At 41.6% G+C, this 24,550-nt stretch overlaps 1 protein-coding gene across 2 annotated transcripts in view; it reads right to left on the bottom strand.

The window, feature by feature from the left end:
• INTS9 (integrator complex subunit 9) overlaps nucleotides 1-24,550 on the bottom strand; it is a 140,554-nt gene that overhangs the window by 52,146 nt on the left and 63,858 nt on the right. For both annotated transcript variants that reach the window (XM_050802481.1, XM_050802482.1), the window contains 2 exons: nucleotides 17,111-17,250; nucleotides 14,786-14,872 (listed from right to left, as the gene is read on the bottom strand). In XM_050802481.1, coding sequence (XP_050658438.1) covers nucleotides 14,786-14,872; nucleotides 17,111-17,250 — 227 coding nt within the window. The remainder of the gene's footprint in view (nucleotides 1-14,785; nucleotides 14,873-17,110; nucleotides 17,251-24,550) is intronic.

Raw genomic sequence — 24,550 nt, 5'->3', positions numbered from 1 at the left:
AGTGCACACTTGAGAATACTGACCCAGAACAATGAACGTCAGACATATTCTGGGAAAATATTTAGACAACAAGCAAACCTTTGGGATCTAGGAAAAGAGCAAGTGACTTACAAGGAAAGAAAATTAGATTTTATCAGTGGTTTTAACAGCAATGTTTAATATTAGAAAAAAATAGGAGAACATATTTAAGATACTCAAAGAAAGAAAATGCAAGCCAAGGACTATATATCTAGCAAAACTGACTTTCAAGGCCAAAGATGACAGATAAACAATTATGAACATGCAGGAACTCAGGGAATACTGTTCTTGTGATCCCATCCCGAGAAATCTACTGAAGACTGAGTTTCAGACAATCAGAATGATTAAAGAAACCAGTATGAATGGGCCAGTAGTGAGCATTAAATATACAGTTGCTAGTAGCTGACAGACTAAATGAAGGTTAAAAGGAAGGGAGGATAGTATGTAATGAATATATATTCTGACAACACAGATATGGTACAAGTATAAAAAGAAAGTGGGGGGAAATATATATGCTCTGTTCTCCAAAGAGTACTAGAAACAGTGACCAACTGAGTAGCAATGAGCATTGCTAACAACCAAAATGGGATCTTAAAATTCCACTTCCCAAGAAAACCAGGGTTTCTTGGAGAAATGGGTAATTTAGGGCAGAGAATGTACAAGAAGAGTCTTAAACATCCTGCTATCACAGATGGCAAGGAAACAATCAAAGACTATGAGGGTCACAATAAATGACCTAGGGGACAATGAGTCTGTTTTCATGCTGCTGATAAAGACATACCTGAGACTGAGAAGAAAAGTAGGTTTAATTTGACTTACAGTTCCACATGGCTGGGGAGGCCTCAGAATCATGGCGGGAGGCGAAAGATACTTCTTACATGTCGGAGGCAAGAGAAAATGAGGAAGAAGCAAAAGCAGAAGACCCTGATAAACCCATCAGACCTTATTCACTATCATGAGAATAGCACAGGAAAAACTGGTCCGCATGATTCTATTATCTCCCCCTGGGTCCCTCCCACAACATGTGGGAATTCTGGGAGATACAATTCAAGTTGACATTTGGGTGAGGACAGAGGCAAACTGTATCAACACCTGACAAGGCTTTCAGTGTTCAAAGATGGGACAATTTCAGCTGAAACAACCACCACCACCACCACCACCACCACCACCACCCAATGGGTTGAAACCATGCAATATTTCAGAGGGGGCTGTGATTGGACTGGAGCTTTTGAGTTGCTGGGAATGTTCTCTTCCTTGACTAGTGGGGTGGCTTTAAGAGTGGTTGCTGTATAGTAATTTATTAAGCAATATATTAGTTTTGTGTGTTTTGATAACTGTGGGTTTTGTTTTGTTTTTTTTTTTTTTTTTTTGCTGCTGTTGTTTTTAGACAAGGTCTTGCTCTGTCACCCAGGCTGGAGTGCAGTGGAATAATCACAGCTCACTGCAGCCTCAACTTCCTAAGCTCAAGTGATCCTCCTGCCTCAGCTTCCAAAGTAGCTGGGACTACAGGTGTGTGCCACCATGCCCGGCTCGGTATATTTTTTGTAGAGATGGGATTTTGCCACGTTGCCCATGCTGGACTCAAGCGATCTGCCCGCCGTGGCCTCCCAAAGTGCTGGGATTATGGGCATGACTAATATCTGTGTTTTATATTACAATAAAAAGGTTAATTTAACAATCAGAAGAATTTATGTTAAAAAATATTACAGTAGGAATGAAACACGGATAGACAGCTTGGGAAATGAAGTTAAGGGAATTCTGCAGAAGAACAAACAAAAAGAAAAACAGATGGAAAAGAGGAGAGAAAAATATTTACATGACAATCTAGGAAGTTCAGCATCTAATAACAAGAGTTGCAGAAAGACAGAACACAGAAAAGGGAAGTAGAAAACTTTTTTTTTAAACCAGAATTAAAATTCTTAATTTTCTAAATTGGGAATTGGCAAACCTTTTCCATAAGTGGTTGCAGGTATTTTAAGCTTTGCAGATCACATACAGTCTCCACCACAACTATTCAGCTTAGCCGCGAAACAGCATACACAATGTGTAAATAAGCGTGGCTGTGTTCTGATAACGCTTTATAAAAACAGTGGTGGGCCAGATTTGGCCCAGAAACAGTGCTGGCCAACAGTTGCCACTCCTGTTCTAAATTGAAAGGGCCCATTAAGTACTCAGCACATGAATGAAACTGCTTTAGTAAGATCCATCATCATGAACGCAAGGAATAAAGATTCTAAAAGCTATCATATGGGAATCAAGAGGTACAAACTAAAGATGTAGGCTCAAAACAGCACTGGACATTTCAACAACGCTCCTGGAAGCTAGAAGAAAATATAATAATGTTTTCAACATTGTAAGAGAAAATTATATCTAATGTAGATTTCTGTCAAATAGTTTGAGGGTTATTTCTACCAAATAGTTTTAGATGTGCAGATTCAGAAAATTTACTTCCCGCACATTCTTTGTCAGGGAGTTGCTGGAGGATGTGGCCTGAAAAATCAAGGAGTAAACAAGAAAATGGAAGACTCAGAAAACAGAGCTTCTAACAGAAGCAAAAGAAGTCCTTGGGATAATGGTGAGGAAAATCCTCAGCTGAAAGCCATGGCATTGGGCCCAAGACAGCTGACATCAGAGAGAGAAGGCTGGGGAGAGGACTTTTCAAGGAGATAAAAGTTGTCTGAATACCTACGGAGACTGAACATGATGGGTGGCAGGATATGCCACCCCAAAATATGCCACTTCAGCATAAAGGTTAGTTTGAGGTAAAGGCACCTGAGAAACAGCAGGTGCAGGAAGAGCTCTCTGACCTCCTCTTTTTCTTCCTGAAAGGAGATGAAATCCCCATATGGAAGATGTCCTCCCTATAGCAGGAGGAAAGTAACACTTTATCTGTAGGGAAAGGGAATGGAGTTCGAGAAAAACCTGTACCAGCAAACCTTGTTAAACCCTGATCTTCCCAGTCACTTCTCCACCCAATTGACTGCTCTGGCCCAAGTCCCCTTCCCTTGTCACATTTTCCCAACGTCCTGCTCTTTGTCCAACTCAGTGTCTGCGTTCAACTCTAACTGCTCCTTTGGGTCTTCATTCTCCTGTGCGGACTCCTACATATATGTAATTTAATCAAATGTGTATGCCTTTCTTCTGTTAACCTGTTTTTTGTCAGTTTAATTCTTAGGCACAACTGGATACCCTAAGAGGGTAGAGGAGAAATTTGTAATCACTTACAAACATATTGAGGAGAGACAAGTAGGGGAAGAGTATAGAGACAATAGGTACATAAAATTACTACACAAATAAGAAAACAAGGTAATTAACTCAAGGGAAAACAAAAAGTTGCACAAGATAGAAAAAACAATCCTAATAATCTCATATGGCTGGTGAATTGCATTTATACAGCCATAACAATGGAAACACTGAATTAAGATTTAACCAGAGCAGCACATAGATCAAATCGTTCCTATGCTTTTTACCCTTGTTTCTTTAGCAACAAAGTATCAATGATCCATTGTCATTACCTTCTACATAAACAGATACATGAAGATTTTCTTATTCACTTATCTTAGGTACACATAGTGAACTGCTTTAGGTTTTGCAATATTTATTCTATACATATTTACTTAGCACTGACTGTGGTCTCAGGACGTAAGTCACATAAGGGGAACGACACGCACAATACAGGGCTTCTGTTCACACTGTGCTTAAGTCTAAGAAAAATTTAACAGAACAAGGCAACAAAAGGGATGCCAAAGGACTCGAGTCATTCTTGCCTACAGGCTAGCCTTCCCTCCCAGAAAGGCCTAAACAATATACTACAAATGCAAATCTCAAGATCGTATCATCCCCCAACTTCAATGGTTCACCAATACATTGAGGATAAAATCCAAGGCTCTCAGCATGACTTCCTAAGGCCCTTCTTTATCTGGGCGCTGCTTTTGCCTGTACTGTCTATACCGGGCTTTTTCAGTGCAAGGCCCTGCCTGCCTGCACCCCACCTACCTAAGTCCCTCTGTCTTCTACATTTTGAGTGGACAACACTTACTTGCTCTTGCTTAAAACCTAGACACATTTGTCACTTTCTCTCAGATCTTGTGACCCCAGTCTAGGCTAGGTACACACTCACATGCTCTTCAGGAAGGCTGGCTGGCCCTGAGTCTGGCGAGAGTGCAGGGAAGTGGCACAGAAGCTCCCTCTGGACTGAGGCCACCTCAGGGTCTGCTGCTCCTGCATCTCTTACCTCCACATCCCCATAACTCACGACTGCCTGCTTTGAGGAAGGAGATATTTCTCTCAGAGGCACTGGTAAATAAGGAAAAAAGAGAATTTACAACCAGACAAGTCTAGGTTTACATCCTGGAGTTAGCTCTTCACCTCCAAGCCTCAGTTTCCTCATCTATAAAATGGAGAGAATACTACCTTCCTTTGAGAGTTTCTCTGCAATGGGGAAATGATGTATAATATAACGCATGTGAAGTGTCTGGTGCAGAAGAGATGCTGAGTCAAGGTTTGTCTCCAGCCCTGCTCCAACACAGCCCCAGGAGCATATGCATTTCTCTACAATACTGCAGTGGACTCCAACCCAAGGAGATTGACTCTGACTGGCAGCAACGATTCTGAACTTGAGAGGCCTCAAGGAAAAACCCAAGGTTCTACCCAGCTTTGACTCCTCCTTTAAGTTCTCAGGATCAGGCAGCCCAGGGGCTTGAACCTCCTGGGGCTGCCCTGCACAGAAAATGAAGACCTCTCACTTTGGGCCCGGTAGCAGCCAAAGAGTTTCTTGACTTAAAAATGCCAGAGCTGGAAGGCTGTCATGGGAGTGGCTAGAGGGCAGGGACTGTGATGAATAATGATGAATAACACTTGCAACCCCCAACCACATCTCTCCATTCAGCTGAATTTCTTTCACATTGTCCCCAGCTTTGCCAGGGCCCTGCAACAGTCACCTCTCTTAAAGGCTGACTAGAAAGTCACATACAAGGCCAGAACTATGCCTGCTTTCTTTCTGTGATTTTCCTTACCCATTATTTGACAACCAGTACTGCCATTACCCAGAACACCATACCACGTGGGCTCTCCTTCCTGCTAGCTCTGTCTTCTCTTGATGGCCCTTCCCAGCACAGTCTCCCCTTTCCATCTAGGACAACACCCTGTGAAAATTCAGCAGACTAAGAACTGGAACAGCCTAGCTAAAAAAGAGGCTTTGGTCACTTTAATGTTTTCATTGTGTGCTGGAGATGAAACAGTCTTATATTCAGCTGATTGAGTACTAGCAGTGTTCTGACCGAACCCTTAGAAGGGAAAGAGGGAATCATGAAGATGCAAAGCATCTACAACTTTTGTCCTCAACAGCCCAGAACTTATTTCTAGAGAAATTACTGGTGTTTCAAATAGGGACACAATTTTCTTAAGCAAAACAAAAGGCTCCTGAAGATCCAGGTATATTTCAGCCTGAATCTTTCCCATCTTTTCTTTTAAAGTAAATGGTATGGAAATCATAAACTTACGTTCTACAAAAACTGAAGAAAGCATGTTTATACAGAAATTTTCACTACAGGTGATTTTTGCTAATCAGATCCATAGAACACTGTAGTTAGAAGGAGAACAGTCGTGTTAAATTCGCCTTTTGTTTTGTATTTTACTAATACCCACTGAAAAGAGTAACGTGTATCTTTTTATCCCATTGTATCATATGATTCACACAGCAATATTTTTTTCGTTTTTGTCTCCTCAGCACTGAACACAGTGCCCAATATAAATGACACTCAAAAAAAGTTCAGTTGCTATCCCATGAAAGAAAAGAACCAGCAATGCAATTATCAACATGTCCCCTCTGAACCGCACCACGTTTGGGTAGAGGTGAGCCCTATAACTGCGAGAGGTGGTGAAAAAAAGCAGGGAGGAGCTCAGGGGTAACCCAGAAGAGGAAAGTCAAGTCATCCCCACTGCCTCTGGTTCAGTCTGACCTGCCCGGTTCAGGGTTTTGTGGCAGGTGCTTCTGCCATGGCTCCAAGTGACCCCCACCTACAGGATTCACGCCCTTGTGGAATCCTCTCCTGAGTGTGAGCTGGATCAAGTGGCTTGCTTCTAATATGACAAAGATGATGATGGGCTGTCACTTCAGTGGTTAGGTTACAGAAGACTAGGACTTCTATCTTGCTCACTCTCTTGCCCGCTTGGAATGGTCTCTTTTTCCTCATTCAAGCCCTACTCAATCTGCCCAGCCCAGCCTAAGTCTTGCCATTTAGACTCTATTTTCTCTGCTTGACAAGCTCCTTGAGTAGAGCGACTAAATCTTAAACTTTTTTGGGTATTTTTCTACAAACTTATCAAAATACCAGGCATTTGGTAGTTACTCAACAACTCTGAAATTCTCTGAATTTCATATTTCTGCCCACAAAGTCCTTTTGCTGACATCCTCTTTTATTCTTTCTAGATATTTAGTTACTTTGTTGTGCTTCCGCTATCTCCTAACACATCTTGTCTAACTTAGCTTTCCCAGAAACTCTCCTTAGGCTTACTTGAGATCCCAATTACGGAGAGGCATTTATAGAGCCATTTAAAGCCATTAGAATTATTGGCTGATTTTGGATAAGAAGGATAAGGAAACCCAGAGGGAACTAGTTCTGTGTTTCTCTGGCTTTCTAATTTATCAAAGTCAAGTTCTCAGAGTCTAAATGCTTCATAAGTACTTTCTAAAGGATTTCATTGTTTTGCTTTGTTCTTACCACACTTGAATGCCTGATGAACTTCTTTCCCAGGGCTCTGACATGATGCCAAAGCTCTGCGGCCTCTTCCTCCATCCTGCCAGCAAAAGCAGCACGCTTTTGTGTTTTTATTAAATATTAAGACTTTTAAGTCCAGAAGGACCACTTGGAAGGTGGTAAGTAAAAAACTGGCTGGGCATTAAGTGTTTGTTGAATGAATGAATGAATGAACAAAATTAATGTAAGGAGAGAATACAAAGAAGATAGGAATCAAGAAAGTTCCCCGCCTGACTCTCATCACAGCAAAGGGCTTAACATGCCCGTTGGGGCTGGGATGGACTGGGTATGTTGGCAGAATAAGGACCCATATGGAGTTTGTGGAGCCTCAAAATGAAGTATGTTTCAATATTAACCAGAAACTAGGTTATAACCCCTGATGTTTATTTTAGATCAAATTATTGCTTAAAAAACAGCAATTGCTTAGGCTACCAAAGCATGACAGGAACAACTCTTGAGAGCAAGTCAACGATCTCTGCTCTGATCCTATGCTCATGGAAAAATTTCTTACCCATAATTTGAGGTCTTAAGTGGACTTCCTGGCTAGCACAGAGTGTCCTAGATAGAGGAGCCACTCTAGTTCTGGAGCCAGTCAGAGGTCTTACTTTAAAGTGATTAATCGGGATTTTTGTTTGTCACTCTACATCCTGGGAGTCTGGTCAGCATGAATCAGTCCCTCAGAGGCTAATCAACTCCGAGTGAAATGAAACAGTGAAGTGACCGGAATCGCAAAGCCCAACCAGCTGTGATTACTCCGTCAAAGCACTGCTGCTCTCTGAGGGCCTGCCTTAAGGAGCCTCTCTCTGGACAACTTTCAGAACTCTAACACAAGTGGACTTAGAGATAATTTAATTCTTATTTTACAGAAAAGATTGAGTCTAAGAGTCTGAGTGACAGTGACAGCTAACTACAGGTAACAGTGGAATTTGAAAACCGTTTTCCTTCTGTCCACTTGACTACCTTGCTCTCATCGGAAAGGCAGTGTCTGAAGGTACCTTACGCTGTGGAAGACAGATGTGTTCTGGTTAACAAAAGCAGATTATGTAAGCCACTTATCTTATTAAAGGAGACAAGGACACTGGCATTTATTGAGCACCTACTGGGTGACTGGCATAATTTTAAGAACTTAGTCATATTACTCATTTAGTCCTTACAACAATCCTATTAAGTTGTTAATATCACTCCTATTTCATGAAGGAGGAAATAGAGCCTAGAAGAAATAAGTTGCCACAGTTACCAAAAAACAGATCTGAAATTCAAATACCAGTCTATTTGACCTCCAAGTACACACTTTTATCTTCTCTTCCTATCATACAGTTAGTTGATAAACTGTACGCATACCCAAGGGGTGTCAGAACAGAGGAACTTCAACTTGAACATGCATGGTTTTAAGTCTTTTTCGTTTTGTTTTGTTTTGTTTTGAGATGGAATTTCACTCTTGTTGCCCAGGCTGGAGTGCAAATGGCACGATCTCGGCTCACCGCAACTTCCACCTCCTGGATTTAAGCGATTCTCCTGCCTCAGCCTCCCAAGTGGCTGGGACTATAGGTGTGACTAATTTTGTATTTTTAGCAGAGATGGGGTTTCACCATGTTGGTCATGCTGGTCTTGAACTCCTGACCTCAGGTGATCCACCAGCCTTGGCCCCCCAAAGTGCTGAGATTACAGGAATGAGCCATCATGCCTGGCTAGTTTTAAGTCTTCTGTAAGGTATGAAGCCACATTTCAAGTTTCAAGTATTAAAAACTGCCATAAAAATTCAGCCAAGAATATATCAATGCTTAATTGCTTAATGCTTGCATGAGGATGATGACAATATATTGTAATGATTTATCCTTATTGTAACTGTAGATTTCTAATCTTATAAAAAATGTTAGCTTTATACAAAAGAAGTACTAGAGGTGGGGTTACTTTCTTAAGTGGAATATCTTCCTTTACATTTTTCCATTAAAAACCTAAACTTAAGTGAGTGTGGGAAAGTCAGAGACCCAAAAATTATATTGTGAGGGATTCTCCTTTTCCTTCCCCTTCAAAATCCATCTCTTTTTCAAGAGTAAACTGTAATGTCAAAGTTAGGAAGAAGGATGGCTAACTTCTTTGATATAAATCTCAAGGAGCACTGTCAACTGAGGCAGGAAGTTATACAGCTGCCAAAAAGTAGGAGTAATAGTTTTTTTTTTGGTACATGTACTAATAATAAATCAAATGCTAATTCGAACTAACTTCAAATGATTTATGAGAATTTGTCAGATTCTTTTGACTGAGTTTGAAAATTTTTAATTTACTGTTTTCTTTAGTTGATAGTTTTATTAGTAATGTAAGCTACTAAGATGTATTAATTCTAGGCACTTGACAAGATCTGCTTTGAGTCTGCCTATATATAGTGTAAGTCAAAAATTGGGGGCTCAAGTCTCAAATCGAGTACCTCTCAAAGTACCTCTCAAAGAGGTACTTTGCTCAGATCATACGGGATTTTATTCTAATGTAGCAGCCAACATTTCTAAAAAGATTTTTTAAAAGTCACATTTACAACATCTAGACTTTGAGTTCTAAGGAAGGCTTGGCAACTGTGGGCTCACATTCCCATATGGCCACGATCTGCTGGAGTTGCAAGTCAGCTGCCCCTATAGAGGGGTGTGGTCACTGGTCCACATTTTCCACCAGCCCATCTCACTCCGGTGTGTACCTTCCTCAGCCCTGTAGGCATGTGGACCTGTGATCCCTACTTTGGAAGACCTGGACAGGCAAAGCGCAAGAATGAAGAAAATAACAACAACAACAACAACAAAAAAAAGAATGAAAACATAAAGAGAAGATACAGCCTACATAATGGGAAAAATTTTGGTGAACTAGATAGCAAAAAATAGCGTTTGTCAATGTAGCATGCCACAGTAGTTTGGGACGCTAGATATCAACTAGCTTGTGATAGAGAGAAATCTAAAGGTGATGTAAATCCCTTAGCACAAACATTGTCCAAATGCAGCACTTTTAGAACTCTGGTCCAAGATTAAATTCTAGGTGAATATTTCAAAAGAACTCTTTCGCTTGATGCCAATTAAAGAATAAATAGATCTTATGGCCAAGCACAGTGGCTCATGCCTATAATCCCAGCACTTTGGCAGGCTGAGGTAGGCGGATCACTTGAGTTTGAGACCAACCTGGCCAACATGGTGAAAACCAAAAAATACAAAAATTAGTGAGCATGGAGGTGTGCACCTTTAGTCCCAGTTACTCAGCAAATTGATGAGGGATAATCGCTTGAACCCTGGGAGGTGGAGGCTGCAGTGAGCCGACATTGCACCACTGTACTCCAGTCTGGGTGACAGAGACCCTGTCTCAAAAAATTAAAAAAAAAAAAAAAAATAGCTCTTCAAATTCTTCTACCACTTCTAATATTTATGCTGAATTTATCTAGGAGAAAAAGAGAACACAGCTATGGAGTGTCTCTTTCACACCTCAGTATATTTTCCAATAATTAGACTCTTCCCTTTCTCTACCAATAACTATGGCTCATCTCATGCTGTCATGCTCAAAAATCAAAGCACAATCCTTGGCCAGGGTGAGAATCAAAGACGGCCTTCTCCAAAAGTGCAAGTTACTACTCTCCTTGCTCCTCTACCAAGTTAGTCTCAACAGTTTCTGATTTTTGCCCACAGTTCAACTAGCAGCTTCTTTTAAAAGGGCGATTTCCATTCTATTATAAAGATACATGCAAGTGTATGTTCACTGCAGCACTATTCACAATAGCAAAGACATGGAATCAGCCAAAATGGCCATCGGTGATAGACTGGATTAAAAAAATGTGGTACCTATATACCATGGAATACTATGCAGCCATAAAAAGGAATGAGATCATGTGTGTTGCAGGGACATAGATGGAACTGAAGCCATTATCCTCAGCAAACTGAGGAACAGAAAACCAAACACTGCATGTTCTCACTTTTAAGTGGGAGCTAAACAATGAGAACACATGGACACAGGCAGGGGAACAACACACATTGGGGCCTCTCAGGGAGGGCGGAATGGGGAGAGAGAGCATTGGGATAAACAGCTAATGCATACGGGGCTTACTACCTAGGTGATCGGTTGACAGGTGCAGCAAACCACCATGGCACATGTTTACCTATGTAACAAACCTGCATGTCCTACACGCATATCCCAGAACTTAAAATGAAAAAACTTTTAGAAAGGGAGATTTCTTGTGCATCTTAGGAAATACCTTTCAGGCCCCTCCCTAGCCTTCTCCTCCTTTAGCCTCATTCATACTCTCCCTAATGTAGGTGGCACTTCTTTTGTGTGGCCAAATAGGAGGCAAAGAAAAAATGGCCGAGGATTGTGCCCAAGGTCACAAGAGAAAAGGTGAAGTAAGGATTTGGGGCTTCCTAAGACTTTGCCCAAGATTTGGGAGTCAGGAAATACTGCCTTTTTTTTTTTTTTTTTAGACAGAGTCCTCGCTCTGTCCCCCAGGCTGGAGTGCAGTGGCGTGATCTCAGCTTACTGCAACCTCTGCCTCGCAAGTTCAAGCGATTCTTCTGCCTCAGCCTTCTGAGGAGCTGGGACTACAGGTGTCCGCCACTATGCCTGGCTAATTTTTTTTGTATTTTTGGTAGAGACGGGGTTTTACCATAGTGGCCAGGCTGGTCTTGGAACTCCTGACCTCAAGTGATCTGCCTGCATCGGTCTCCCAAAATGCTGGGATTACAGGCCTGAGTCACTGCACCTGGCCAAGAAATACTGACTTTTGAACACTATTTGTGGTGTGCCAAAATTATTTGCAGCAAAACACTATAAATGGTTTATATTTAAGAGGAAGAAGGGAGGTCAGAGCATGCATGTTCCATGGGAAAGAAAACAAAGTCCTGAGGTTTCTGAGAGGGAGATGTAGGGAACTGGGGTCCTGTCCAGTCCAGTGGGCACACGGGAGATGAAAACAAAAGAAGGGAGGTTATCAGAACTGAGGAAAAGAGAAAAGGGAGCTGGGAACAAGAATGCGGTACTGCACCAGGGCAGTCAGATCAAGGAGGCCATTCACATACACTCCGAAGACTTATATATGCACATGTCCAGAAAATGCTTCCTAATGTGAAGCCACGCCCACACTATACATCCCCAAACAAGGAAATGGACATTCAGAAAATCCTTAAAACGCAGGAGAAAATGTGCACAGATAAGCCTACTTTCTCATCCCCTGACACAAGAAGCGGCTCACATGCATGTGAGAAGAGGCATGTGTGTGTGCACAAGAGGTGGCCCAGCAGATGGGTTAGGAGCATGGACCCTGCAGCCAGGCTAGCTGGCTGGCTGGGTTCGAATGCAAATCTTGCCACTCACTAGCTGTGTAACCTTGGACAAGTTACTTAATCTCTCTGTATCAGTTTTCTCTCCTGTAAAAAAGTAATAACACTGGCTGGGTGTGGTGGTTCACGTCTGTAATCCCAACACTTTGTGAGGCTGAGGTGGGCAGATCACGAGGTCATAAGTTTGAGACCAGCCTGGCCAATATGGTGAAACCCCATCTCTACTAAAAACACAAAAATTAGCCGGGCATGGTGGCACGCACCTGTAGTCCCAGCTACTCGGGAGGCTGAGGCAGAAGAATTGCTTGAACCTTGGGAGGCAGGGGTTGCAGTGAGCGGAGATCACACCACTGCACTCCAGCCTGGGAGACAGAGAGAAACTTCATCTCAGAAAAAAAAAAAAAAAATGTAGTAACACGACTACTTACCTACCTATTTATTAAAGGAATACATAAATTAAACAACACATTTAGAAGAGTGCCTGGCACACAACAAGTGTTACATAAGTAAAATAAATAACATGTGTACAAAGGGATGCACGGAGGAGACTAATGCTCAGGCTCTGAAATAGTCACTATAGAAAAAGTGTATTCCTCTAGCTACGTATTTATACTCTAATCAAAAGAAGATCTGCAAAAACTAAGACATTCTAATGTTGAAATAAGCAGATGACTACAAATCGCTGATCTAGAGGGAAAGAGAAACCAGTGCCAACTGGAAAAAAGTGGACTTGGGTAGGAGCATATGGAATATAAACTGCCTAAGAAATTATAAGACTATGCCGGGTGCAGTGACTCACACCTATAATCCCAGCACTTTGGGAGGCCGAGGTGGCTGGATTGAGAGGTCAAGAGATCAAGACCATTCCGGCCAACATGGTGAAACTCCATCTCTACTAAAATTACGAAAATTAGTTGGGCGTGGTGGCATGCACCTGTAGTCCCAGCTACTTGGGAGCCTGAGGCAGGAGAATCGCTTGAACCCTGGAGGCAGAGGTTGCAGTGAGCCAAGACTGCACCACTGCACTCCAGCCTGGGCGACAAAGTGAGACTCCGTCTCAAAAAAAAAAAAAAATAAATAAATAAATAAAAGAAAAAGAAAAAGAAAACAAGAAATCAAAAGACTAGTTTTTACTCCAGATGTGATGCCACCATCAGAAGGTGGGGCTGCTGCAGGGCCTGGAGGTGAAGGCACAATTGCTATGGTTAGAGAAAGCCCAGTGTGTTAACATCCACGGGGGTACTCTGTTGCCAATTTAAGTAAGAGAGCATGGAAGTGAAATTAAGCTGCTGCTTCTACCATATTTCTCCTTACTTCATCTCTTACAGCCTGGTTCCTGGACCTAGCACTCTACGGCAACTCACCTCTTTGGGACTGTTAAGGACTTTCCCATTCCTATAGTCAAGGGCCTCATCTCCATTTTACTTGATATTCCTGCAGCATCTGAGACCAACAACAACCTATATTTTCTGAAACTTCCTTGTCCCCTGGCTTCCATTCAGCTCTCCTCTTACCTTCTTAATTACTTACAGCCTCTTTTACAGCTCTTACCAGTTCTTTTTAATTCTATCTCAGAAATTCCATTGAAGTTAGACTTCAGCTTCATGCTCACAGATACTGCCTTAGTTCAAGGCTTTGTCATCTCCCCTGGATTTCAGCAGTCACACTGCTGGTCCTCCTGCCTGTCTCTGCATTCCCGTCCATCCTTTATGCTACTTCCAGAGTTACCTTCCCCAAAACAAATGTGGTCATCTGCCTCCTTTATAAACCTTCACTGGCCAAGTTCACACTCTCAACAATATAAAACTCAAGTTTCACATATAAGAATCTTCATTCTCTTGCTCCAACTCACCCCTTTACTTGCACCTCTCACCTCTCTACTCACCCTAATCCACACTGAACATCTCACTGTTTCCTGAATATACTATGTCCCATGACACCGTGCCTGGACTTCTCTTCTCAACCTCTGCAATAGGGACAAGTCCATTTCTTCTTCCAAGACCCATCTCAACTGTCATCTCCTAAGGAATGTCCTTCTCAGCCTCCCTAAGCAGGGTTCTTCAGTTTCTGAGTGCCTACAGCACTGTGAGTAAACATCTTTTTTTTGTTTGTTTGAGATGGAGTTTCACTCTTGCTGCCCAGGCTGTAGCGCAATGGCACAATCTCGGCTCACTGAAACCTCTGCCTTCCGGGTTCAAGCAGTTCTCCTGCCTCAGCCTCCCGAATAGCTGTGATTACAGGCATGCGCTACCACCCGGCTAATTTTTTTGTATTTTTCATAGAGACAGGGTTTCTCCATGTTGGTCAGGCTGGTCTCAAACTCCCAAACTCAGGTGATCTGCCCATCTCGGCCTCCCAAAGTGCTGGGATTACAAGCGTGAGCCACCGCGCCTAGCTGGCAAACATCTCTTCTAAGACATGCCATGCAAACTGTAACTGACCTGAGTTATCTGATTTTCCATTAAACTTTGAGCACCTCATGGACAGAGCCAATTGTTCCTAAAAACTCCAGTACCCAGCATAGCACCTTGCACATAGTTGCCTCTCAGAAAACATTGGTTGAATCAAATGTAACCCTTTCATGTATTAGGAAAAAGAGAATCTTTAATATAACCAAATCATTGTTTAAGCATAGAAGAAGAAATCAAATGAGACTGCTTTGCAAAGCACCTGGCGCTATAGTCTCTGGGAAGAGAGTGGTCTGTTCCTCACCTCTGAATGTCCTTATTCTTCCACAAGGAGGCAGACTGAGCCTTTGGCACTCTTTCAATGAAATTCACCAGCTCTTCCATGAGAAGCCTGAGTTTAAAGAAAAAAAGTGAGGAACACCCATTAAAAAATTAGAGAAACACCCTACTCTAACAGTTGGCCAGGAGAAATGACTTTGCCCACCTCCTCCTACACCATCTCATCATCATCTTCCTCTCTGCTGCACATAAACTTGATCACCAGTTGATATTAAGTTAAACAAAATCCTCACTCTCTTATTGCATTTCCGTGCTAAAAATCCTGAACTTAAATAATTTAATTCACCTTTAAAACAAGCCTGGCCTGTTTCTTGTCTCTAAACATAGAAATACACAGCCTGTTTTAACTCTCACTCTAAGATCTCTACCTTTATGTTACTAAAAATACATAGGGAGAAGTTAAATGACTGTCAAGTATCTAATTTTGGTGACACAGCAGGGAATGGGCAGGATTTTTTTTTTTTTAAATTACAATATTAAATGAACTTTTTTTTTTTTTGAGACTGAGTTTCACTCTTGTTGCCTAGGCTGGAGTGCAATGGCACAATCTCAGCTCATTGCAACCTCCGCCTCCTGGGTTCAAGCGATTCTCCTGCCTCAGCCACCCGAGTAGCTGGGATTACAGGCACCTGCCACCACACAGAGCTAATTTTTTGTATTTTTAGTAGAGACAGGGTTTCACTGTGTTGGCCAGGTTGGTCTCGAACTCCTGACCTCAGGCGAATCCACCTGTCTCGGCCTCTCAAAGTGCTGGGATTACAGGCGTGAGCCACCACGGCCGGCCTAAATGAACATTTTAAATGGATAAAATAAGTTTTCTTGACATGTTTTAGGAATTAGCAAAATTCCATCTGGAAGAATACTCCAAGGACAAATGGAGTAGGCTGCTAAATGCAGAAGGCTAGCTCTCTGAGATGAGCTGGAGTACCACAGAACCAGGGATGAGGAATCTAAGAAATGCTGCGCTATCAGTTGGATCAAGGTACACAGGCTTTGGGGATTCACAGGACAGAGAACTGCGGGAATTCTTGATGGCCAGAGGATGACCACAAAGCTAGAAATGGATTTAACACCTTGAATCCTCATTCCTAATCTAATACTGGTGATACGTATTGACTTAAATCCCCTCCAAGCTAACATATACATACTGTTAAGCCATTAATGTATTAGTATTTGAAAGCTAAACAACTTCATTTCATTCTCATTTATTTATTTGGCCTAATACCATCTCCTCCTTCCATCTTGAAGGAAGAGTGCTAGTTTCAACATCTCAAGACCTGTGATTCCAGCTCACTGGTGTCCTGGATGTAGCTTTCATAGGAACAGTATGGTGTGCTGATCCTCACTGCTTTAACTTTTCCAGACTAGAGGCTAGTTTTTTAGCTTATCCTCTCAATTGAAATTGATGCATCACTTTGAGTGTTTTACTTTCCTATGAGAGCCCTTTTTCAGCAACCTCATGGTTACATACACAGTGCAGGTAATATGGTTTGACATAAAAACAAGAAAACACATTATTTCATCTATAAGACTCTAGAATCCAACCTAGGAGTCTACAGCAATTCTTAAGTCTCACATTTTGGGACGTGACAGTTTCAACTTATACCATTCTTATTCTTTCAAAAAAATAAATTGACAATTTTTTTTTTCTGGAGTAATTTTCTTTACCTAATTTCTCACTAAATGATACTATGGTTACTTGTGGTAACCACCCGTGTCACAAAGGCTTAGTAGGGGCAGAGAAAGGGATGGCAGAGGCTTCTTAGAGTCAAAGGAAAACTGCAGTTTTACTCCTAGATTGCTCAGTTTCACTCCATCAACAGCAGAGACAACTTAACCATCTATTTACTTATCTATCCTATATTTTCTACAAGCTGTCTCCATTTATAGTCTACAACAAACCACAAAAGGGGGAATTTTTGAAAGCAAAGCAATAAAATGTCTTCTTAAAGATGCTACACTTTTTCTCTTTGAAGCCCTCTGCCTTGCATCTTTGTGGCATCTTCCTAAACATTACCTCCCCTAATTAGTATCCTCTGTACAGCTGTCTCCATGAACTCCTTCCAATTAATTTATAAGAAAAAGACCAACAAGGCTACTTGCACCATCAATCCTTAGGCATTTCCAATGAACATTCCTCATCTAGAGAGTCGCCTACTCCTGCCTGTTCTTTGGGTTAGTTGTTCAGAAGGAAGTAACCACCAGCTCTGGTATAATACTGTGACAGCGTCGTCACTGAAGGAGGAGCTCTGTAGCCACATCCTAGCGGGATCAGAATCAACCCTCTCACCTGCCGATCTGGACGGTCGGTTCCGTGGCATACACTGTGCCCGTGAAGCCAGTGTGCTCGGTGATGTATGGCAGCGCCATCATACAGTGATAGTTAGAGATGAGAATCACATCTACCGTAGACAGATCTATTAGCTCGGTCTGAAAAGAAAGGGAGGGAATGATATATATCTGTTCAGGGATCGATCAATATGATGTGACTAAAAAACGATGTTGTCAGAATGCAGAGAAGTAGTTTCTGTATTGCAGAATAACAATGGCTTTCCCTGCAACACTGCCATTCTCTCATTTGAAGAGGTTTTCTACACTGACATTAAGTAGCAGGACAGGATGGCCAGCAATGAGAACACAGCCAGCCCAGAGGCAGCACTCTGATTTTACTAGAACAGAATTCTTCTGAATTAGACTTATGAGGTTAAATGACAGCAGGACCCTTCGGCAGCTGCTGCCAGGCAAGTGAAACCAGGTAACTGGAAGCAGAGAGAGCAGCATATAGGCTGCAAGCATACACTAGAACACAACACCCCACTGCTACAGATTAATGGGCAATGGGGACGCAGCACACAGAAACCAGCTCTTCAAAAGCCAGATGGAGAGACAATTGTTTTGGTTTTTCTTTTGAGGTAACTTTTGTTAGTTTAGTGCTGGTTATAGAGCTCTCCAAAAAAGCAGAGTGGCAGTCATGAAAGGAAATTATCTTTTCATCTTCCATCCTAATCTTAACCCCAGATCTGCGCTTTGAAGTTCATCACTAAGGTCATGTAAAAAGGGAGAAAAGACAGGTTAGCAGGTGAGGGAAAAGGCTATCCAAGTTTGGGTAAATTTTAGGAAAACACCTAAAATTCTTCCATATATTTAAGTCCTACCAGTCTGTCAAGGCGCAATTCTCTTCTTCCACTAGGTCTTCCTGATTTGCTCACAAGATAGAAACCACAACTTCCTCAGAACTCCCAAAGTATTGTATGTGTAACTCAATTTTTAAATTTTTATTTCTTTTTGAGACACAGTAGCTGGGATTACAGATGTGCCCTACCACGCCTGGCTAATTTTTGTATTTTTAGTAGAGATGGGGTTTCGCCACGTTGGCTAAGCTGGTCTCAAACTCCTGACCTCAAGTGATCCGGCTGCCTCAGTCTCCCAAAGTGGTGGGATTACAGCAAGCCACCAAGCCTGGTCTGTATGTGTAACTCTTATGACAGTTCACAATCTATACACAACACCTCAAAGTAGCACTTTGTCCTGTGTGACTCCTCTGTCCCCTCCCACCTGTGGCAGCCAGTACTTAACAAGCCTTGGTGTGCTTCTGTTGAAGGAATGCAGCTTTATTAGTGGCATGTTCTGGGAGAAGTGAGACACCGTGGTTCAGAGACAACCCGTCACTCACAGGGCCCTCCGCCGTGGAGGTACATTTCCCATAACTCTGGGAAATGTACGGTGCACTAAGGAAAAGCAAGTGACTTGGTTAAGAGGTGGGTCCTTGAGATAATACATCCCCACGAAGAAGAAATAAGAAGGATGATGTGACACAAGCAGATGAAGAGAGGCAGGGTGCCATTCTGGCTATGGGTATTTTTCAGTTGAGTAACTTTACAAACAAAATGAGTAATTTAATAAAGATGCCAGGCAGCATTGGCCCCCAAGGATAGGATGCCAGCAGAGCTCATAAACTACTCAGTGCCAGGGTACTGCTGTCTGTGTGAACACCATGCCTAATGAACAGCCAACCCATCCTAACCTTCACCCCAAGTTGTGCACTGCCCTTGCAAGACAGTGTCCTCCTCATGAAGGACCATATAACTCTTTGCTGGTCCTACTCTCCACTACCTCCCTAGCATCATTTTTAAACAAATAGGGAAATTAAGACGGAGTAGCACAGTGATAGATCCAGAAGAAAACAATGCGAATCACACTGAAGCAACAATAAAGCTGAAAACCATCGCCACCAGTCCTCATGTATACAGAAACTGGGTGAGAAAACTTGAAATTTCTCTTTAATGTCTAAGAACCAGCCCACAGAGTCTAGATTAAAAAAATAAAAAATTATTCTGTTGGTATATATAAAAAATGTATGCTGACATAAAACATTTTTCCTCTGAGAAATTTAAATTCCAAACCACATTTATATACATGTAACTCTTGACCAACACAGGGGTTAGGGGTGCTGACCCCCTGGACAGTTGAAAATAACTTTTGACTCCCCTCAAACTTAACTATTAATAGCCTACTGTTGACTAGAAGCCTTCCTAATAACATAATTAACACATACTTTGCATATACACTATATACTATATTCTTACAATAAAATAAGCTAGAGAAAAGAAAACGTTATTAAGAAAATCATAAGGAGCCAGATGTGGTGGCTCATACCTGTAATCCCAGCACTTTCTAAGTGGGCCCAATGTACTTCTTCGACTTCAAGGGACAAAGCCTGATCTAGCGGCTGAGGCCTTCTTGTTTAGTGACTGGGTGTTGTTTCAGGGCATTAGACCACTCAAAGTAGAGGGGGGTCGGAGCAAGATGGCGAGATAGGAGCAGCTTTCCCACGCGGGGCTGAGGTGGGAGGACTGCTTGAGGCCAGGAGTTTGAGACCAGCCTGGTTAACGTAGTGAGACCTAATGTTTAAACAATTAGCCAGGCATGGTGCTGCACACCTGTAGTCCCATCTACTCGGAGGCTGAGACAGGAGGATCACTTGAGCCCAGGAGGTCGAGGCTGCAGTGAATTATGATTGTACCATCACACTTCAGGCTGGGCAATAAAGTGAGACCCCATCTCAAAAACAAAAAAAATCATAAGGAAAAGAAAATACATTTACTATCCATTAAGTGGAAGTGAATCATCATAGAGGTCTTTATTTTTGTCATCTTCACATTAAACAGACTGAGGAGAAGGAGGAAGAGGGGTTGGTCTTGTTGGCTTGGGTGGCAGAGAGGAAGAAGTGTAGGAGGTAGAAGGCAAGGTAGGAGAAGCCAGCACACTCGGAGTGCTTACGGATATATGTCATAATTTGTTTGACATTTTCACGTTTTAGAGTAATTAATGCAGAGAAGGTCCTAAACGAAATGAAAGAGATGAAAACCATGACACGAGAAATACGTGACAAATGCACAAGCTTCAGTAACCGACTCGATCAACTGGAAAGAAAGAGTATCAGCGATTGAGGATCAAATGAATGAAATGAAGCGAGAAGATGAAAGCAAAGAGAACAAAGAAGAAAAAGAAATGAACAAAGCCTGCAAGAAGTATGGGATTATGTAAAAAGACCAAAATCTACGTCTGAATGGGGTGCCTGAAAGTGAGGGGGAAAATGGAACCAAGTTGGAAAAACTCTTCAGGATAGACATCCAGGAGAACTTCCCCAACCTAGTAGGTGCCAGGTCCAACATTCAAATCCCAGGAATACCCATGAGAACACCACAAAGATACTCCTCGAGAAAGAGCAACTCCAAGACACATAATTGTCAGTATTCTCCAAAGTTGAAATGAAGGAAAAAATCTTAAGGGCAGCCAGAGAGAAAAGGTCGGGTTACCCACAAAGGGAAGCCCATTCACACTAACAGCAGATCCTCTCAGCAGAAACTCTACAAGCCAGAAGAGAGCCAATAATCAACATTCTTAAAGAAAAGAATTTAAAACCCAGAATTTCTCTAAAAATGTTTCTATATGGTATCAACCCTTCTTCCACCATTTTAGTTTCTGTGCCCATATCATAGAAGGATCTAAGCTGTAAAAGAAGTCAAAAGCAGTCTTGAATAATCGCAACCCTTCTGCCTGTCTAATGTCAATTTGTTTTCCAGCACTGCTTCTTCTATGTCTTCTTCATCATCTGGCACTGGTTCAGAAGCACTCATCTTGGTCAGGTCATCTTCTGTTAACTCCTCTGGTGTGCTAATAGGCTCCTGAATTTCTCCAAGTTCCATATCTTGAAACGCTTCACCTCCCACTTTTTTTTTTTTTTTGTCATATCCACAATCTCTTTCTTAAGTTCCTTGACTGGTTCTGTTGTAAATCCTGTGAAGTACAACACCTGGACACAGTTTTCTCTAGCAGGAATTTATTTATTGTTTCAGGCTTCATAGCTCTTTCTATAACAATGATGGCAGGTTCAATGGTGTAATCCTTCCAGACTTTCATGATGTTCCATTGGGGTTCTCTTCCATACAGCTGACAGTCCTTTCCACAGAGTACTGTGATGAGGCTCAAAGGTTCTTATGACCTCCTGATCTAGAGGCTGAATTAGTGATGGTGTGTTTAGGGCATTAGACCACTCTGACACCTTTGGAGTTGAACTCATGGGATTATGGGTGGCCAGAGGCATTGTCCAATACTGAAAGAACTTTAAAATGCAGTCCCTTAGTGGCAAGGTACTTCTTGACTTCAGGGACAAAGCATCAGTGAAACCGATCCTGAAAAGCCGTTCTCGCTGTCCAGGCCTTCTTGTTGTACAAGCCAAAGACTGGCAACTGGTGTTTACCTTTTTCCTTCAGGGATCAGGGGTTGGCCACTTTATAGATAAAGGCAGTCCTGATTAAAAACAAACAAACAAACAAAAAAACCCGAGTGCATTTGCGCAAAACAGTATAGTTAGCCTATCCCTTCCTGCCTTAAGTGTTGGAACTCACTTCTCTTCAGAAATAATAAATGATCCTTTCCTTAAAAATAATATAATAAAAAAAAAAAAAAAAAAAAAAAAAAAAAAAAAAAAAAAAAAAAAAAAAAAAAAAAAAAAAAAAAAAAAAAAAAAATCCTTTCCTTACTCCTTATACGAAAATTAATTTTTTTTGTTTTGTGAGACATTTTCTCCCAGATTAGGACACTTTCATCTGCATTAAAAACCCATTCAGGCAGATAGTCTTTCTTCTCAGTGATTTTCTTAATGGCATCTAGGAATTTGTCTGGTGTCTCTTGGCTGGAGGAAGCTGCTTTTCCTGTTATCTTGACATTTTTTTAAGCTTTCCTTTTGCTTTAAGTTGTCATACAATGATTTCACTTTTTCTTGAATCACATCAGAGTCTATAGGTATGCCTTTCTTACAGCAGACTTGCACCACGTAATGCTGCATTTTCAATACGAGGTAAAAATGTATTTCACAAGAAGTACAAGTTTTCATGCCTGCTGGTGTAGCTACAGTGACAGCTTCATGTGTTTTCTCTTGTTTTTCTTTTCTTTTTCCTTTTTTTTTTTTTTTTTTTTTAACATGGTCCTTTTTTACAATGGTCCTTATGCTGGATTCATTTGTCCCGAAATGGCGGGCAATGTCAGCTGCATACTTCAATCTACATATCAGGCACTTCAACTTTTCCTTGTAATGCCACAACTTTTCTTTGCTTCTTGGGAGCACTTCAAGCATCACTAGCGGCACTTCGTATGGGTCCCATGGTGTTATTCAAGGTTAACGGTACTGCATTAAACATGACGCAAGATCCATGAGAATTGTGAGAGATCACTCTTTACTGCAATACGCAATTTACAGGAGAGGGGAACGGCTCACATGGAGATGACTGGCATCACATGGTGTTTTAAGCGGACACTTGAGCTCACCACAACAGTAACAGGAGGTGGCTATGAAGTTATAGACTGTACTACAGTTTTATGCATGTGATTAAATACTGAATCTTAATGCTCATTTATGTTTCTTTCGAGTGCAAATCGTGTCATGTATGGTCTGTAAATGTTGGTGTGCATAGTTTTGATAAATTTTAACTTTTTCAGCTGGGCGCGGTGGCTCAAACCTGTAATTCCAGCACTTTGGGAGGCTGACGCAGATTGCTTGAGCTCAGGAGTTCAAGACCAGCTTGGACAACAAGGCAAAACCCCTCTCTACAAAAAATACAAAATTAGCAGGGTGTGGTTGTGTGCATCCGTGGTCCCAGCTACTTGGGAGGTTGAGGTGGGAAGATGGCTTGAGCCAGGAAGGCGGAGGTTGCAGTGAGCTGAGATGGAACTACTGCACTCCAGCCTGGGCAATAGAGCCAATGAAAAAAAATTATTTGCTGGGTGTGGTGGGTCATGCCTGTAATCCCAGCACTTTGGGAGGCCAAGGTGGGTGGATCACCCGAGGTCAGGAGTTTAAGATCAGCCTGGCCAACATAGTGAAACCCTGTCTCTACTAAAAATACAAAAATTAGCAGGGCATAGTGGTGGGCACCTGTAATCCCAGCTACTTGGGAGGCTGAGGCAGGAGAATCACTTGAACCCAGGAGGCTGAGGTTGCAATGATCCAAGATTATGCCACTGTACTCCAGCCTAGGTGACAGAGTGAAACTCTGTCTCAAAAAAAAAAAAAAAAAAAAAAAAAAAATTCTCTTTTTATAATAAATTTGTGTATACTTTATGATGGTAAATGAGAAAATAGACTACTTTCTATACATACTTTATGAATTAATGACATGTCTAACGTTTTCTTAATTTGCTATTTCTCGACTATGCAGTTCATCTGCAAGTTTTTTCAAATTGTCATAATGAAAAACTCCACATGTAAGTGGACTTTTCCAGTTCAAACTCATATTGTTCAATGGTCAACTGTACTAACATATTTACTTACATATGTTCACTCAATGGAATCCAGTAAAGATTACTCTAACTTTAAAACTGTTGTATACCAACACTTGGGGTTCTACAGACCATAAATTCAATCAAAACAACCCTCATTTACTGGTTGCGTACTGTACTGGGATACAAAGATATATAAGCTATTTGTACTAGTTTGTAAATTTCATGACGATTGGGACCTTGGCTGTGTGGCTCACCCACAAGTCAGTGAAGACTGGGCTATAATAAGTGCCTCTCTCCTGCTTCCATTACTCTCTCATTTTTTTTCCAATCATACAAGGCCTGGCTCTACCTTAAAACAGTGACTATTACTAATTTGTGCCCTAAAATCTTGCCTGAAAAAATGTATATGGCTCTAGAACCCTAAATATATCAATAATCCTTTAGCTTGGCAAAAGTGAACTGTGGAATGGTAACTGTCTAATTTAAAAGCTGAGTATCCTAAAGAGTAAGTCAGAAAGCCACCGGAACACCAATTCATAAATTCTACAGTGGTGTCCATAAACAGAAGGTTGCAGTAGTCAGTATCACACGTGGTCAACTGAAAACAAATGTAGCACCTAGGATCAGGAATCTTCAAACAGATGGTGAACTGCCCTACCAATTCCTAAGTGACAAATGAGGATGACAAAATGACTTTGGTTAATGGTGAGGGAGAGCTCTGGATTCTTGGATTCCTTCAGCTTTAGGCTTACTACTAAATCTCAAACTTTCTCCCTTATCTGCCAACTTCAATTACCACGTTTGTCTGTGTTTCTTTTTCTGTTTGCTCTGGTACCCTCAAAGACATATACACATACTTCCAAGAGAGATAAAAATGTTGATCTACAGGATATTAAACAAAGCGTAGAAATGGAAAGAGAAGGAAGAAGAGAAAACAAAAATAAGA

Source organism: Macaca thibetana, chromosome 8 (assembly GCF_024542745.1).
Source record: "Macaca thibetana thibetana isolate TM-01 chromosome 8, ASM2454274v1, whole genome shotgun sequence".
NCBI classification, from domain to species: domain Eukaryota; kingdom Metazoa; phylum Chordata; class Mammalia; order Primates; family Cercopithecidae; genus Macaca; species Macaca thibetana.
This window is presented reverse-complemented; position numbering and strand designations above follow the sequence as displayed.